This window comes from Pleurodeles waltl, chromosome 11 (assembly GCF_031143425.1).
Source record: "Pleurodeles waltl isolate 20211129_DDA chromosome 11, aPleWal1.hap1.20221129, whole genome shotgun sequence".
Taxonomy (NCBI): Eukaryota; Metazoa; Chordata; class Amphibia; order Caudata; family Salamandridae; genus Pleurodeles; species Pleurodeles waltl.
The window spans coordinates 14,973,550-14,988,174 of NC_090450.1; the positions used below are offsets into that span (position 1 = coordinate 14,973,550).

The 14,625-nt window shown below is 47.8% G+C and overlaps 1 protein-coding gene across 2 annotated transcripts in view; it reads right to left on the reverse strand.

The window, feature by feature from the left end:
- The window catches only part of LOC138265236 (receptor-transporting protein 3-like), a 45,845-nt gene that overhangs the window by 15,967 nt on the left and 15,253 nt on the right, over window positions 1-14,625 (reverse strand). For both annotated transcript variants that reach the window (XM_069212808.1, XM_069212807.1), the window contains exon 2: window positions 13,822-14,006. In XM_069212808.1, coding sequence (XP_069068909.1) covers window positions 13,822-14,006 — 185 coding nt within the window. The remainder of the gene's footprint in view (window positions 1-13,821; window positions 14,007-14,625) is intronic.

The window sequence follows — 14,625 nt, forward strand, 5'->3', positions numbered from 1 at the left end:
TTATAATGACGGTCCCAATCTTTTTTAGTGACATTGAGTGGTAAGCGTTTCTTGGGAGAGTTTAAATCCCAATGGTATTACAGGTCCCATAGGAACTGCAGGGATCTCCTGTTCTTGATGTGGACACCTCGGTTCCTGAAAAGATGGGTTGGTACAACTGAGGCCAGTGGCTGACCAGACCCAGCTGGTCACTCCCTTTGACGCTGAATGTCCACTGTGCCCAGCCCCCTCCTCTGTGCAAGTCAGGTTAGTTACAGGAATGTGGTGTTTTGTCCAAGGGTTGGAGGCACAGAGGCTAGAGCAGACCAGAAAGGAGCCCTTTGTGCTGAATGTACCAAGGTGAGCTACCTGTAGCAAGCCAGCCAATGGGAGACCAAAGGTGTGCACAGCTCACACCTGCAGTAAGGAAGAGATGACCCAAGCTCATCCGTGCTAACCTCTCTCGGCTGAGCCTGTTTGACTCTCATATTCCTGGAACCTTTTACCTTTGATCCTGAATATAATCCCTTGCTGACTTAACACTTAGGGCCTGATTAAAACTTTGGAGGAGGTGTTAATCCGTCCCAAAAGTGACGATAAAGTGACGGATATACCACCAGCCGTATTACGAGTTCCATAGGATATAATGGACTCGTAATACGGCTGGTGGTATATCCGTCACTTTACCGTCACTTTTTGGGACGGATTAACACCTCCTCCAAAGTTGTAATAAGGCCCCGAGTGGTATGGACGCCGACCTTATGCTCCCATTGTACGAAGCTATATGTTGCCTGATATAACAGATCCTGTGTGTAACTAAAAAATACCAATGAAGAAATATTTTTAAATATAAATAAATACATACAGCCTCTGATTAGAGGGTGCCCACCCTAGATGAATCCAGTACCGATGAGAGTGTTGTGGGATGCCTTCCATCACCATGGATACCGAGGCCCCGCAGGTGTGGGGGGACCTATGATAACCATCATCCTCAAGATGCATTTCAGTCTTGGTTCCTTCTGGATGTTCAGGTGTAGCGTGGCACCTGCTCGCCCAGAGGGCCACCACTTTAGGTCATGTGCTGGTCCTTGAGACCTTTTTGCCTCTGATTTTTTGGAGTCCCAGTGCACAGGACCCAGTGAGGATAGGACCAGGGGCAGAACACCCTTCTGCTGTCCACCTCTGCTGTCTAAAACTGAGGGGAAAGGCCGCTGAGAGAACCTCAAGGCCCAGCCTGCTAGGAGGCCCAGCTCCAGCTCTCCTCTCAGACTGAGGAGCCTGTGACAGGACCAGCCTGGGCCAGGACCAGCTCCAGCTCTCCTCTCAGACTGAGGAGCCTGTGACAGGACCAGCTCTTCTCTGAGACTGATGAACCTGTGACAAGACCCTTCTGGGCCAGGACTAGCTCCAGCTCTCCTCTCAGACTGAGGAACCCGGGCCAGGACCAGGGTGCAGGGAGGACCGGTGTCAGCTCTCCTCTGACACTGAGGAGCCTGTGACAGGACCATCCTGGGCCAGGATCAGCTCCAGCTCTCCTCTCAGACTGAGGAGCCTGTGACAGGACCATCCTGGGCCAGGACCAGCTCCAGCTCTCCTCTGAGACTGAGGAGCCTGTGACAGGACCATCCTGTGCCAGGACCAGCTCCAGCTCTCCTCTGAGACTGATGAACCTGTGACAAGACCCTTCTGGGCCAGGACTAGCTCCAGCTCTCCTCTCAGACTGAGGAACCCGGGCCAGGACCAGGGTGCAGGGAGGACCGGTGTCAGCTCTCCTCTCAGACTGAGGAGCCTGTGACAGGACCAGCTCCAGCTCTCCTCTCAGACTGAGGAACCTGTGACAAGACCATTCTGGGCCAGGACTAGCTCCAGCTCTCCTCTCAGACTGAGGAGCCCGGGCCAGGACCATCCTGTGCCAGGACCAGCTCCAGCTCTCCTCTCAGACTGAGGAGCCCGGGCCAGGGTGCTGCTGGCAATGCCCATCCATAGCCAGGAAAATCCAAGAGCCAAAGAGACTGCTTCTCTCTCTCTCTGTCTCTTTCTCTCCCTTCTCTCTCTTTCTCTTTTTCTCTCATCCTCTCTATTTCTCTTTCTCTTTCTCTTCTCTTCTCTTCTCTTCTCTTCTCTTCTCTTCTCTTCTCTTCTCTTCTCTTTCTCTCTTCCTGTCCATCTCGCTCTCTCTCTCTCCCTTTGTCTCTCTCTCTCTCTTCCTCTCTTTCTCTCTCTCCCTCTCTCTCTTTTCTTTCACCCCCCCCTTTTTCCCTCTTTCCTTTTTCTCTCTCCTTACTCCCCTCTATATTTTTCACCTTCCTTCCCTTTCTTCTATCTCTCGCTCCCCTCTCTCTCCTTATCTCTCTCTTTCTCTCTCCCCCCTTCTCTTTCTATCCATCTCTCTCTCTCTGTCTCGTTGTCTCTCCCTCTCTTTCTCTCTCTCTGATTCCCTGTCTGGTGCACATACGCACCTACTTGCCACTGATTCCCTGTCTGGTGTACATACATAGAGTGGACTACACCTCCCAGCATACCTCGCAGTGACACATCACACCTCCTTGCCACTGATTCCCTGTCTGTTGCACATACATAGAGTGGACTACACATCCCAGCATACCCCGCTGTGACACATCACAACTCTTGCCACTGATTCCCTGTCTGGTGCACATACATACATAGAATGGACTACACCTCCCAGCATACTTCGCGGTGACACATCACACCTCCTTTCCACTGATTCCCTGTCTGGTGCACATACATACATAGAATGGACTACACCCCCCAGCATACCCCGTGGAGGCACATCACACCTTCTTGCCTCTAATTCCCTGTCTGGTGTACATACATAGAGTGGACTACACATCCCAGCATACCCCACTGTGACACATCACACCTCCTTGATTTGATTCCCTGTCTGATGCACATACATAGAATGGACTACACCTCTCAGCATACCTCGCGGTGACACATCACACTTCCTTGCCACTGATTCCCTGTCTGTATACATAGAGTGGACTACACCTCCCAGCATACCTCATGGTGACACATCACACCTTCTTGCCACTGATTCCCTTTCTGGTGCACATACATAGAATGGACTACACCTCCCAGCATACCTCGCGGTGACACATCACACCCCTTTCCACTGATTTCATGTCTGCGTCACATACATAGAGTGGACTACACCTCCCAGCATACCCAGCGGTGGCACATCACACCTCCTTGCCACTGATTCCCTGTCTGGTGCACATACATAAAGTGGACAACACCTCCCAGCATACCCCACTGTGGTGCATCACACCTCCTTGCCACTGATTCCCTGTCTGGCGCACATACATAGAGTGGACTAAACCTCCCAGCATACCCAGCGGTGGCACATCACACCTTCTTGCCTCTAATTCCCTGTCTGGTGTACATACATAGAGTGGACTACACATCCCAGCATACTCCGCGGTGACACATCACACCTCCTTGCCACTGATTCCCTGTCTGATGCACATACATAGAGTGGACTACATCTCCCAGCATACCTCGCGGTGACACATCACACCTCCTTGCCACTGATTCCCTGTCTGGTGCACATACATAGAGTGGACTACACCTCCCAGCATACCCAGCGGTGGCACATGACACCTCCTTGCCACTGATTCCCTGTCTGGTGCACATACATAGAGTGGACTACACCTCCCAGCATACCTTGCGGTGACACATCACACCTTCTTGCCACTGATTTAATGTCTGGTGCACATACATAGAGTGGACTACACCTCCCAGCATACCCAGGGTGGCAAATCACACCTCCTTGCCACTGATTCCCTGTCTGGTGCACATACAAAGAGTGGACTACACCTCCCAGCATACCCCACCGTGGAGCATCACACCTCCTTGCCACTGGTTCCCTGTCTGGTGCACATACATAGAGTGGACTACACCTCCGAGCATACCCACCGGTGGCACATCACACCTTCTTGCCTCTGATTCCCTGTCTGGTGTACATACATAGAGTGGACTACACATCCCAGCATACCCTGCTGTGACACATCACAACTGTTGCCACTGATTCCCTGTCTGGTGCACATACATAGAGTGGACTACACCTCCCAGCATACCTCGTGGTGACACATCAAACCTCCTTGCCACTGATTCCCTGTCTGGTGCACATACATAGAGTGGACTACACATCCCAGCATACCCCGCTGTGACACATCACACCTCCTTGCCACTGATTCCCTGTCTGGTGCACATACATAGAGTGGACTACACATCCCAGCATACCTCGCGGTGACACATCACACCTCCTTGCCACTGATTCCCTGTCTGGTGCACATACATAGAGTGGACTACACCTCCCAGCATACCCCGCTGTGGCGCATCACAACAGGCCATCACACAACATCCTAGTGCCACAGAGCTAGATGCATTTGAAGGGCTGAGCTGACTCCCAGCCGAGAAGCAGACAACCTATGGGATGACATCAAGGAACTTTTGGACAGGAAAAAAGCTACACTTAATGAGCTGCAACAATTACTAGGGAAGCTCAATTTTGCTGCCAGAGTAATCCCGCTGGGGCACACATTTCCAAAGCGCCTGGCATGGTTAACAAAAGGAATCATACGGAAGCACCATAGGCTGAAGCTGACCAAGGCGGTTAAGGGCGCTCCACGGCAGTGCTATCGTTTCTTGGAAAACTTCAATGGGAACATAGTTTGGTGCGAGCCATGGCCAACCGCAGAGAAACTAGGCCTTTACACAGATGCGCCGAGTAGCGAGGGATTCTAGGCGCAGCGTGGTGCGCTTCCTGGTGGCTCGCCTCTTAGCATGAGAAGGGTCCAACCGAGAGTGTGGCAGCGTTATTTATTCCCAATAGTCTTAGCCTTCATTTTATGGAGGTCGCGACTGGTGAACAAACAGATGACACTGTGGTCTGATATCCATGCAGTAGTACAGGCCATGAACCTGGGGTCAGCGCACTGCCCGAGGGTGTTGAGGCTTCTGTAGCAACTTGTAGACTGTCAACTGGGGAACAACATAGCAGTTAGGGCTAGACACGTGTCAGGATGTGACAATGCTATCGCTAACGTGCTCTCTCGTTTTCAGCGGGAAAGATTCCCCCAATTGGCTCCATGGGTGGACAAGCAGATGACATCACTACCAGCAGGCATGCGGGGCAGTGGAGCTGACCTAGCAGTGCTTGCCAACAAGGCATTCGCCACAAAAACCGCGACCACCCATCGTAAGTGTCTAGAGCGGTTCGGGATGGTGAGTGGGGGGGAAGCGAGTGACTGCACCAGCACCAAGGTAGGGGAATTCATACGCTGGTCCTTCGAACAGAGCAAATCCAGGTCTTGAGTGCAAACACACCTGAATGCGGTGGCATATTACTCAACGTTACATAGGGGGTGGATCCGCCCAACTCATTTTACTGCCGCACAGCGATGAAGGGCTGGGGCCGTGCGCAACGGAGGGACCGCGACAGCAGGTAGTCGATTGACTTTGACCAACTAAAGGCAATATTACAAACCTTACCAGGGATATGTATGTCCACCAAGGAAACTAACATTTTCAAAGTGGTGTTTGCGGTTGCATTGTTCAGGCCTTCAGAGTCAGTGAGGTGATGGCTCCATCTAGGTGGAACCCAGGCTCAACATGTTCGCAGTGGGACAATCTGCAAATGGGGCGAAACACCTGGGGTTTTACCTGAGTAGGTCAAAGACCAACCTGGAGGAGAAAGGAAAGTCCATGTGGCTGGATCGCCTTGCGACCAGCGAACATTGCCCAGTATGCATAACCCGCAGCTACATACAGTTCAGGACGGGGCGCTCCTCCTTAGTTTATACACAGTGATGGAAGTTTCCTCAGCAGGTTTGAGTTTACAACAGTCCTGCACCTGGCCCTGGCAAAGGCAGGATTACATCCCGCCCACTATGGGACACACTCCTTTAGCATAGGGGTGGTCTCAATAGAAGCAGCATGGCATGGCTGAGGAGGGGATTCAGCGCTTAGGGAGATGTAAGTCCTCGTCATTTAAATCCTACATTAGGCCGGCAAATTGTTAACTTAGGTATACTCTCTTGTTCTAGGGAGCGGTACCGATGGGTGGTCGGTCTGGATAATAGAACACTCGTATGTCACGAGTGCGCGACGTGGACCAGCAGCAAGAACGTTTGTGACACCATAGGGCTGTGCAACACCAAGGTGATTTGGCTGCGGAGACCAGACACGAGGTGGTAAGAATTCTCCCAGCAGTGAAGGAGGGGCAGCGGGCACCTGGATGGGGTCATCATACATCTTGGGGGCAACGACCTGGCTGCAATGGGTCACAAGGCGCTACTGGAAGCGGTCCAGGTAGATTTTGTCCCCTTATCCAGACTGATCCGCACAGCCGACACAGTTTGGTTGGAAATCATCACGAGGATTCAGTGGCGAGGTGGAGAGAATCAAGGAGTGGTAGACAGGTCAAGAAGGAAGTTAACTACAGCCATGAATAAGTTCTGCAAAGCAATGGGCTGGAGCTTCGTAAAGCACCATCTCATCAAAATGAGGATGCCTGTTTTTTTATGCAGGGGATGGGGTTCATCTATCTAGCGTTGGGATGGATATGTTCATACTAAACATCGCGGGGCACTCAAATTGTTGGTATTTTCCTAATCTTTAGGGGAGCATTGTCAGAGGTTGTGAAACCACCACCAGTGTGGCGGGACTTACACGGCGGTAACTACAAATATCCTCACAATAAAGGTAAAAGTAGCAATGGCCTCGGCTGCCTCACCGCAGGGGCGCGTAATTACCTGGACAGGGTCCTTGGGATGCCTCATGACAGGGACACCTGAAGGCAATCGAAGGGTACGTAGTGGTCAGAGGTGGGTGGTCACGGCAGGCACGACCACATGACCACAACCAGACATGACTTCATAACCACGTGTGCCACACATATGGTCGCAGGGGAATCCTCAGAATCGCAAACGGCTGTACCGAGTAGCAGCAGAAGGAGAGCAGTCACAGCAATAGAATGATTAATGACTGAAGGAAACATGACACATTGAACTGAAATGAAGGGTACTATGCAATAAAGTTGAATAGTTACACATAGTATTAAAAATGAATGCATGTATTACTATCCAAGACAATCATGCTGGACATGCAAATGAGCGTATGTAAGTGATGATCTATGTACCAGCTTGGGATGTTAATAAACTGTGGCCGTTCCACTACCACAACCAATCTTGTCTCTTGGTATCCTCTGGTGATGAGTAATGAAATGGCAAAAGGGCCTCTGGCCATTACCTGCGCTTGTGCAGCAGGGACAGGGGGTTAGAGTGGACTACACCTCCCAGCATACTCAGCAGTAGCGCATCACAACTGGCCATAGCACCACATCCAAGTCCCCAGCCAATAGAAAGGTACCGCTGAACTGAGTGCTTGAACAGTGGCGTACCTTCAGTCGGGGTGTTTGGAGTGTTAAGTTCTCCCTAACAAATGTATTCCCTGATGAATAGTTGGGTGTAAGTGCTTTCAGTCGGATATGGTGATGTGTCTGTCGGATATTCACCTGGGATTTTTGCATACACTCAGACAAAAATGCACACACACTCACTCACTCTCTCTGTTTTGAAGGCTTCAAAAATATTGGTTATTTTACAAAATATTGGGCCAGATGTATGACCATGGTTAGCAGTCGCAGACGGAGAATCTGGCCATTTGCGACTGCTAAAAAGAGTTGTAGCATGTATCAACCCTAATTTAGATTTGGTAACCTGTTACCAACTCCTAAAATAGGGTTTGCGAGTCGCTATCTGGAAGGGGCCGCCCAAGAGCATCCCTTCCTAATAGGGAGTCGATGGGGATGCACGATTGTTTTGCGACCACGAATGCAGTTGCAAAACAAATGCAGTTACCACCAATTCCAAATTGGTGGTAACCCATTTGCAAACGGGAAGGGGTCCACAAGGGACCCCTTCCCCCACTGTGAATGAGCGGTCAACATTTTTTCTGAGCGGGCAGTGGTCCCACGCATTAAAAAAACTGCTTTAATTAAAAAGCAGTCATAGACATGGTGGTCTGCTGGCCCCAGCAGGCCACCATCCCTGTGATTCTGGCCATTCCCAAATGAGTTTTAGCGACTCGCAACAACTTGTGACCTGCCTTGTGAATATTAATGAGGCAGGATCATTGCTACCCATTTGTGAATCGGAAACAGTGTCTGAGGCGAATTGCCAGTCGCTAAAAATCGAAATTTGCGAGTCGCAAAAGCTGACGGTCGTATATCTGGCCCATTGCGTTTTCTCTCAGTTCCTTTCCCTACTAGACTGCAGTCCTCCCCCTTTCCTATATCCCTTAAGCCCCTCTGATGCCCTCCTGATTGCTGGGCAATCTGAAGCCCCCACCACCACCACTTTACTGACCAGGGTACACCCCTGAGCTTCAACACTGCACCTGATCCTCACACACACCCTCGAGCCCCACTTATCCCCTTTGGCGTAGATTTCACACACAGAAGTGCACTAATTAATTCATTAGAAAAATGTGCAGATGCCCCCATTCAGAGGAGATTGCACAGTTTGTTGATTGTCCCATTTTATTTGATAATATAAGTTATAAGAAGATAAAAGTCCTTTTCTTATGTGAAGAAGTAGCACTGAGGGCAGAGGTGAAGTGCGGTGTGTTGTGTGTTGGTTGCCTCTGAGTTTCCATGAAGTGCTTGGCCCAGTATTTCTGTGTCAATCCCCTGACCCTGCACTCAGGGCAGTAAACCTCAGGATATGTGCCCAAGTCACAGACGTGTCAGCTGATGCCAGAGGCCTGTGACATGTGCATAGACGTGTCCTCGAAGGGCTGCAGTGTCTTTCAGTTCCACAGTGAACTCCCAGCTCCAGGGGTGCGGCCCGTGCCATAGAGATCTTTGTGTGAATAAAAGGAGAGCAGACTCACAATGGCTGCTGCTGTGTGCACATTTATTCAATGGTAACACAAGAAAGAACAAAGATGAAAAACAGTTTATTCCAGTTTAACATTAACTTGCTTTTATTGCACCTGGAAAGTTGCTGATTAGGTGTTTGTTGCTCGGAAACAAACATAATATAACTCGCGGGGACGTACAATATTCGGTGTATTTATCACGCGCGCTCCCTTTGTAAAAGTAAACAGTCATATTTGTAATCTCTGATTGATTCCTTTTCCTTGAGGGTGGCTGCGCACTGCGCAAAACGTAAATCACAGGTCACACCGCGAGTCTGAAGTTAGGCTCAGCTTTAGCTGGGCTTTGACAAACTTACTGTCACTGAAGAAGGACTACACCAGGGGCTGAATGAGCAGGGTGGAGCTTTCTTGGCTTTCTGATTGGCTCTTTACACTGGGGGTTTCTGATTGGTGGGATTGGTTGTCTATGGTGAATAGGACCATCTCTAATAGTCACCCTCCACGAAACAATGCCACACAATGGCGTACTTTCTGCCCCCCGAGCATGTTGTCAGGTTTTTCAAAAAGTTTCTCCTAGAAAGGAAATTGATATATCCAGCACTAACCCGCATTAAACCACTCCACACGCTTATTCTAAACAACACTATTTTTAGAACTTAGCTCAGGGTTTGGGGGAGGGGGCGTTTGGGATGTGCCACCCCCAAATAAATGCATTCTTGCCTTGACTGGCGGCCCTGAGTCAGATCTGCTATGTCTGTGTCAGGTGGACCTGAGCCAAGAATGAAAACTAGAGTGACCTTTGATGAAAATGGGAGGGAGGGAGGAGAGAGAGAGAAGGGGAGGGGAAGAGAGAGATGAATTTCAACATGTGAGACCAGACAACCTGGAATCATTACCATCTCCCTGCTTGTCAAAATTGTGTGATCCCATGCAAAGTTTTTTTTCAGAGAGCCTCCTGTTTCTTTACTATCACATATGAGAGCATTTTTAAATAATTGAGTTCAGGATGTGTGCTGTACAAGATTTCCTTATCTTTGATTTAACAGACTGTAATGTTTCTCCATCTATTATAAGAATCTAGGTCACGTTTGGGGTTTACATGAGTACTGACTTGCCTCCTTTGGGGTTTACATGAGTACTGACTTGCCTGGTAGTTCACTAATGGCACTATCATTGAGGGGGAACCCGTGAATGTTTTTAAAAACTATCACTCTTAATGAATATCTGACTACGCAGTGATATAATCTGATGTACAAAGGAGAAAAGCATCAGCATGATATAAAATACACTTGTTTGAATTTCTAAGAGATTGTACCATATGTTTACATTATGTTTGTTGCACGATATACATGCCAAACAGTTTCGTGGCTCAGCTATTAATTTTCCGGTGCACCCTCTGTTTTCGATCAGGCTTAGTAGTATATGTGGCCATCAGTTACTTGATAAAATTATTTGTAAAAGGCAAGCACTAGAAATATGGAGTCCTGCCCACATGCACCGGTTTGACAATTCGACCATCAAGGCTTCATGTAGCAGAGACGAGGAAGAGCGTGCCCAGTAAAACTACATATAATATAAGTGATCCAAGGGCAAGGACTCCAGACTGTTGTGTTGTACGTGACCGTAGTCATGAGGTCCTAGGGAGAACACTAGAATAAGGTGGGAGGGGCATGGGCGAAGCTTCAGGAGGGTGGTTTGGTACTTGGGTCCAGGGCCCTCAGATGGATTTGCTATTTCTGTCGAGTTTTCTTCTCATTCTCATTTCACGAAGAGGTTTTAACTTGTTTCTTCTTTGCACTGGGGTCTTAAATATTTATATAGTGACCAGTTTACCAAAAAAGTAGTAAGGCTGCACCCACAGAAGTAGTTATAGAATGAGTGCAAATTTACTACAAACATTGGCACTAGTAGGCTGGGTACGGTGCGGCAATCTAAAGTTTCTGGGCATACTACTGTCAGTCAAACACCCAAAAGGTGAAGGGAAGAATGCTTCTAAATAGTCTAATCAAGGACAGAAATTGGTCCTTAGCACAGAACGATGAGGTACGCTGAGCCAGCCACTCTGTGTGGTTCGTGAGTGTGGCACGCGGATTCCTTCACCTGTTTAAAAAATGTGATTCCAGGTTAGCAGAGACAGATCTAAAAGGCAGCCATCTTGGACAGGGCGTTCAATGTTCTGCATAAAGAGTCCCTAGTGACACTTAGACACATCATAATCAAAGGACAAAACCCAATGACCAAACTCACACCCAGAGTGAAGGTCTCAAGATCCGACAGCCCTTTAGAGCCACCACCATTTGGAAAAGAAGCCACAACCAGCAGGCAACAGGTGACCTTCCTACTAAACCAACATTAGCGGGAGGTCAAGGAATTACTGAACATTGCGCTGCATAAAAACAGTGTAATATATCAAGAAATAACATATCATGCCATTGTTTGATTGGTGGTGAATACTACCCGGAGGAAGAGTCGTCCCCTGGTGGGAGGTGGGCAGAACCAGTTACTGGAATGAGATCTTGTTGTCTTTTCACATGTCTGGGGCTTTCATACAAGCCTTTCTGTTCCCTTACATGGAACAATGTCTATTTGAAACAAATTATCTAATGCAATACGGGCCAGATGTAGCAAAATAGCAAATTGCGACTTGCAATTGGCGAGTCCGTGCGACTCGCAAATTGCAAGTCGCAATTTGCTATGCAGAAAGGTGTCTCAGACACCTTCTGCGAGTCGCAATGGGGTCGCAAAGACCCACCTCATTAATATTAATGAGGTGGGTCGCAGTTTGCGACCCCATTGCGAGTATGGGCACTCACGTGGATGGTGGCCTGCTGGAGACAGCAGACCACCATGTCCGTGACTGCTTTTTAATAAAGCAGTTTCTTTTTTTCCATCTACAGCCCGTTTTCCTTAAAGGAAAACGAGCTGCACTTGGAAAAAAATACTGAAACCTTTAGTTTCGTTTTTTTTCAGAGCAGGCAGTGGTCCATTGGACCACTGCCTGCTCTGAAAAAATATTTTTTTTCCATTCACAAAGGGGAAGGGGTCCCATGGGGACCCCTTCCCGTTTGCATTGCATTGCGAGTCGCAAATAGGAAGGGAACACCCCTTCCTATTTGCGAGTCGGAAATGCATTTTGCGAGTCGGATCCGACTCGCAAAATGCATTTCTGCATAGTGAAGAGGCTTTTGCGCCTCGCAAACGGCGTTTTTCGCCGTTTGCGAGGCGCAAACCCTTTCCTACATATGTCCCTGAATGTGTTAGTGTTTCTATGATGCTACAAAATCTAGTTGGAAATCCGAGGAGAGAAATGCACAGCAAAAGGACTGATATAGGTACTATGGGCCTGATTTAGCTATTGGCGGACGGGTTACTCCATCGCAACGTGACGGATATCTCGGCTGCCGAAATATAAATTCAATGGGATATAATGGGATTTATATTTTGGTGGACAGGATCTCCATCAGTGTTGTGACAAAGAAACTTGTCTGCAGAAATATAAATTGGGCCCAGAGTCAGAGAAAGGGACAGAACAACAAGAGCAGCCAAGGGAGTACCCGAAAATTTAAATAACCCCCACTTTGAGCCACATGGAACCAAATGTCCTAGATAAGTGAGCTATCCCGGCCCTTTCTATTAGGAAGCAAGTGGGCACTCGTCCCCAGAGGAAAAAGGTTCGGAATGATGCATTTTACAGCACGATTTGGGATGAATGGAGCCTAAACTGCACATTTACCAGCATTTACTTATCTCTTTGATCTATTCTTTCCTTTTTCCTTCCCTCTTTTTTCATACTTTCTATTTATTTCTTTTCTCCCTTTTCATTCGTCTCTCGTTCTGTTTTTCAATCTTTCTTTTGTTCTGTACCTTCTTCTTTCAGGTGTCTTACGAGCTTTCTGTCTTTCTCTACATTCATGTTTAATTTTCCTTCCTCTTTCCATCTCTTCTTTCCTTAGTACCATTCTCAGATTCTTGTTCCTTACTTTTGTCTCATCATCCTCCTGCACTTCCTTTACCCTTTCTCCCGTCCCTCTTTTTTGTCGCATTCCTTCCATTTGCTAATTCTTTATTTTCTTTTTTTCCACTACCCGTTCCTCATTTCTTCTTTTCATTATTTCATTCTATTTTCTGCTTTCCTTTCTTTCTGTCGTCTCATTTTTATTTCTTTGTTTCTTCCTTTTTCTCCTTTTTACTCCTTTTTCCAATTTATATCCTTTTCTTCCCCTTCCATTCTTTGTCCCTTTCCAACTTCCTCTCCTTCTTTCCATCCATTCTTTTCTATCCTGCTTCCATTTAATTTTCCTTCGTTCTTTTCTTATTTGCGCTACTCTTTCCTCCCTTCAAGCTATTTCATTGTATTAGCCTATACCTTATTTCTTCTTTTATAGTCAAAACATTTCTCTTCCATGCTGCCCCCATTTTAAGCTGGTTTGAGCTCCTCCAACGCGTCCTCATCCCACAGCGGGGCTTCGCTACGCCCAACAGGTACCACTAGCCGCTCCAGCAGTCGGCAGTAGCCTCCTAAGAGAACCTGTAGGCCTTGGCACTTATACCCTGTGCAAACTCATGGCCGGACTTGTCAGGCGGGCAAGCAAGCAATTCCCTGGGAGGCTGGTCCCGCAGGAGGCTGGTATTGACTCTTGGAGGCTGGTTTCGGCCTCCAGGTGTCGGGTTCACGTTACGCGATCCCAGTGGCAACTTGAAAGAGTTGTTCTGGTTCTAGCACAGGGGGCAGAATTTATCATTTTTGCCAGGGCTGTTTGAAGCTCCCTGAACAAACTAAGCACCACTCACCACAATACCAAGGGTTAATAGTAACCAGTTGATTGATGCCCATGTTTCCAACATCTGGTGAATGGATGGTGGAGCCAGCTCTGCTGGGAGTCAATCTGGTATCCAGTAGGTTTGGGGTGCCCACCACAATAAGTTTTACATATTTACCTGCCATAAGACGGCTTCTCGAACATCTTCCAGCCTTCCTTTCGCTTCTCTGACGTCAGCTCGTTCGTCAGGCTATAGTTGAAGCAGAGGGTCCATGTGTCTCCATGCTCATCAACCAGCTCCTCCTCCTGAATTTCATTGAAAAGGTCGATCCAGGCGTTTCCTGATTGGTGCCGAGACATGTCCTTCAAGCAAAGGAGCCAATCAAAAGGATACTCAGTAAACGACTGGTCACATGACTTCCACCGTGATATATATGTTGCACCTTATTTTCACACTGAATTGTTTGCAGCAAGACTTAGGCTGCCATTGCTAGAAATGCAGTAATGAATACCCAATTTTAAATCTTTAACACATTTTATTTTTACACTCTGAATCTAAAAGCAATTGCGTTCTACACAAAGTTTTTACATTTCTGTTTTACTGTATAACATCTTTATTTTTCTGTTTAACAGTTTTCTCTGGTGCCAATGGTATTATTGTGCTCTACATAAGACAGTCGATGTATCACAATTCCCACCTATAGCATAACAGCGGGGCTAAAACGGGTGTGGGTCCAGAATGCCATTGGCTGAATATTCTCTTACATAAATATTATGTCATAAATATTGTTTACAAAAATATGGCTCATTTGAGTTAATAGCAAAAACTCTACTGCAAGTGGGACTGTTGAAACTCCACCCCTGAATTAATTAAGATTGTCGCTAGACACCAAAGGAATAGTCCTGGACTATAACTTTCAGTAGAAGACGCTCCTCCACAAGGCTTTTCGGTTCTCAGTGTAGGTTTATTCAAATAAAAGTG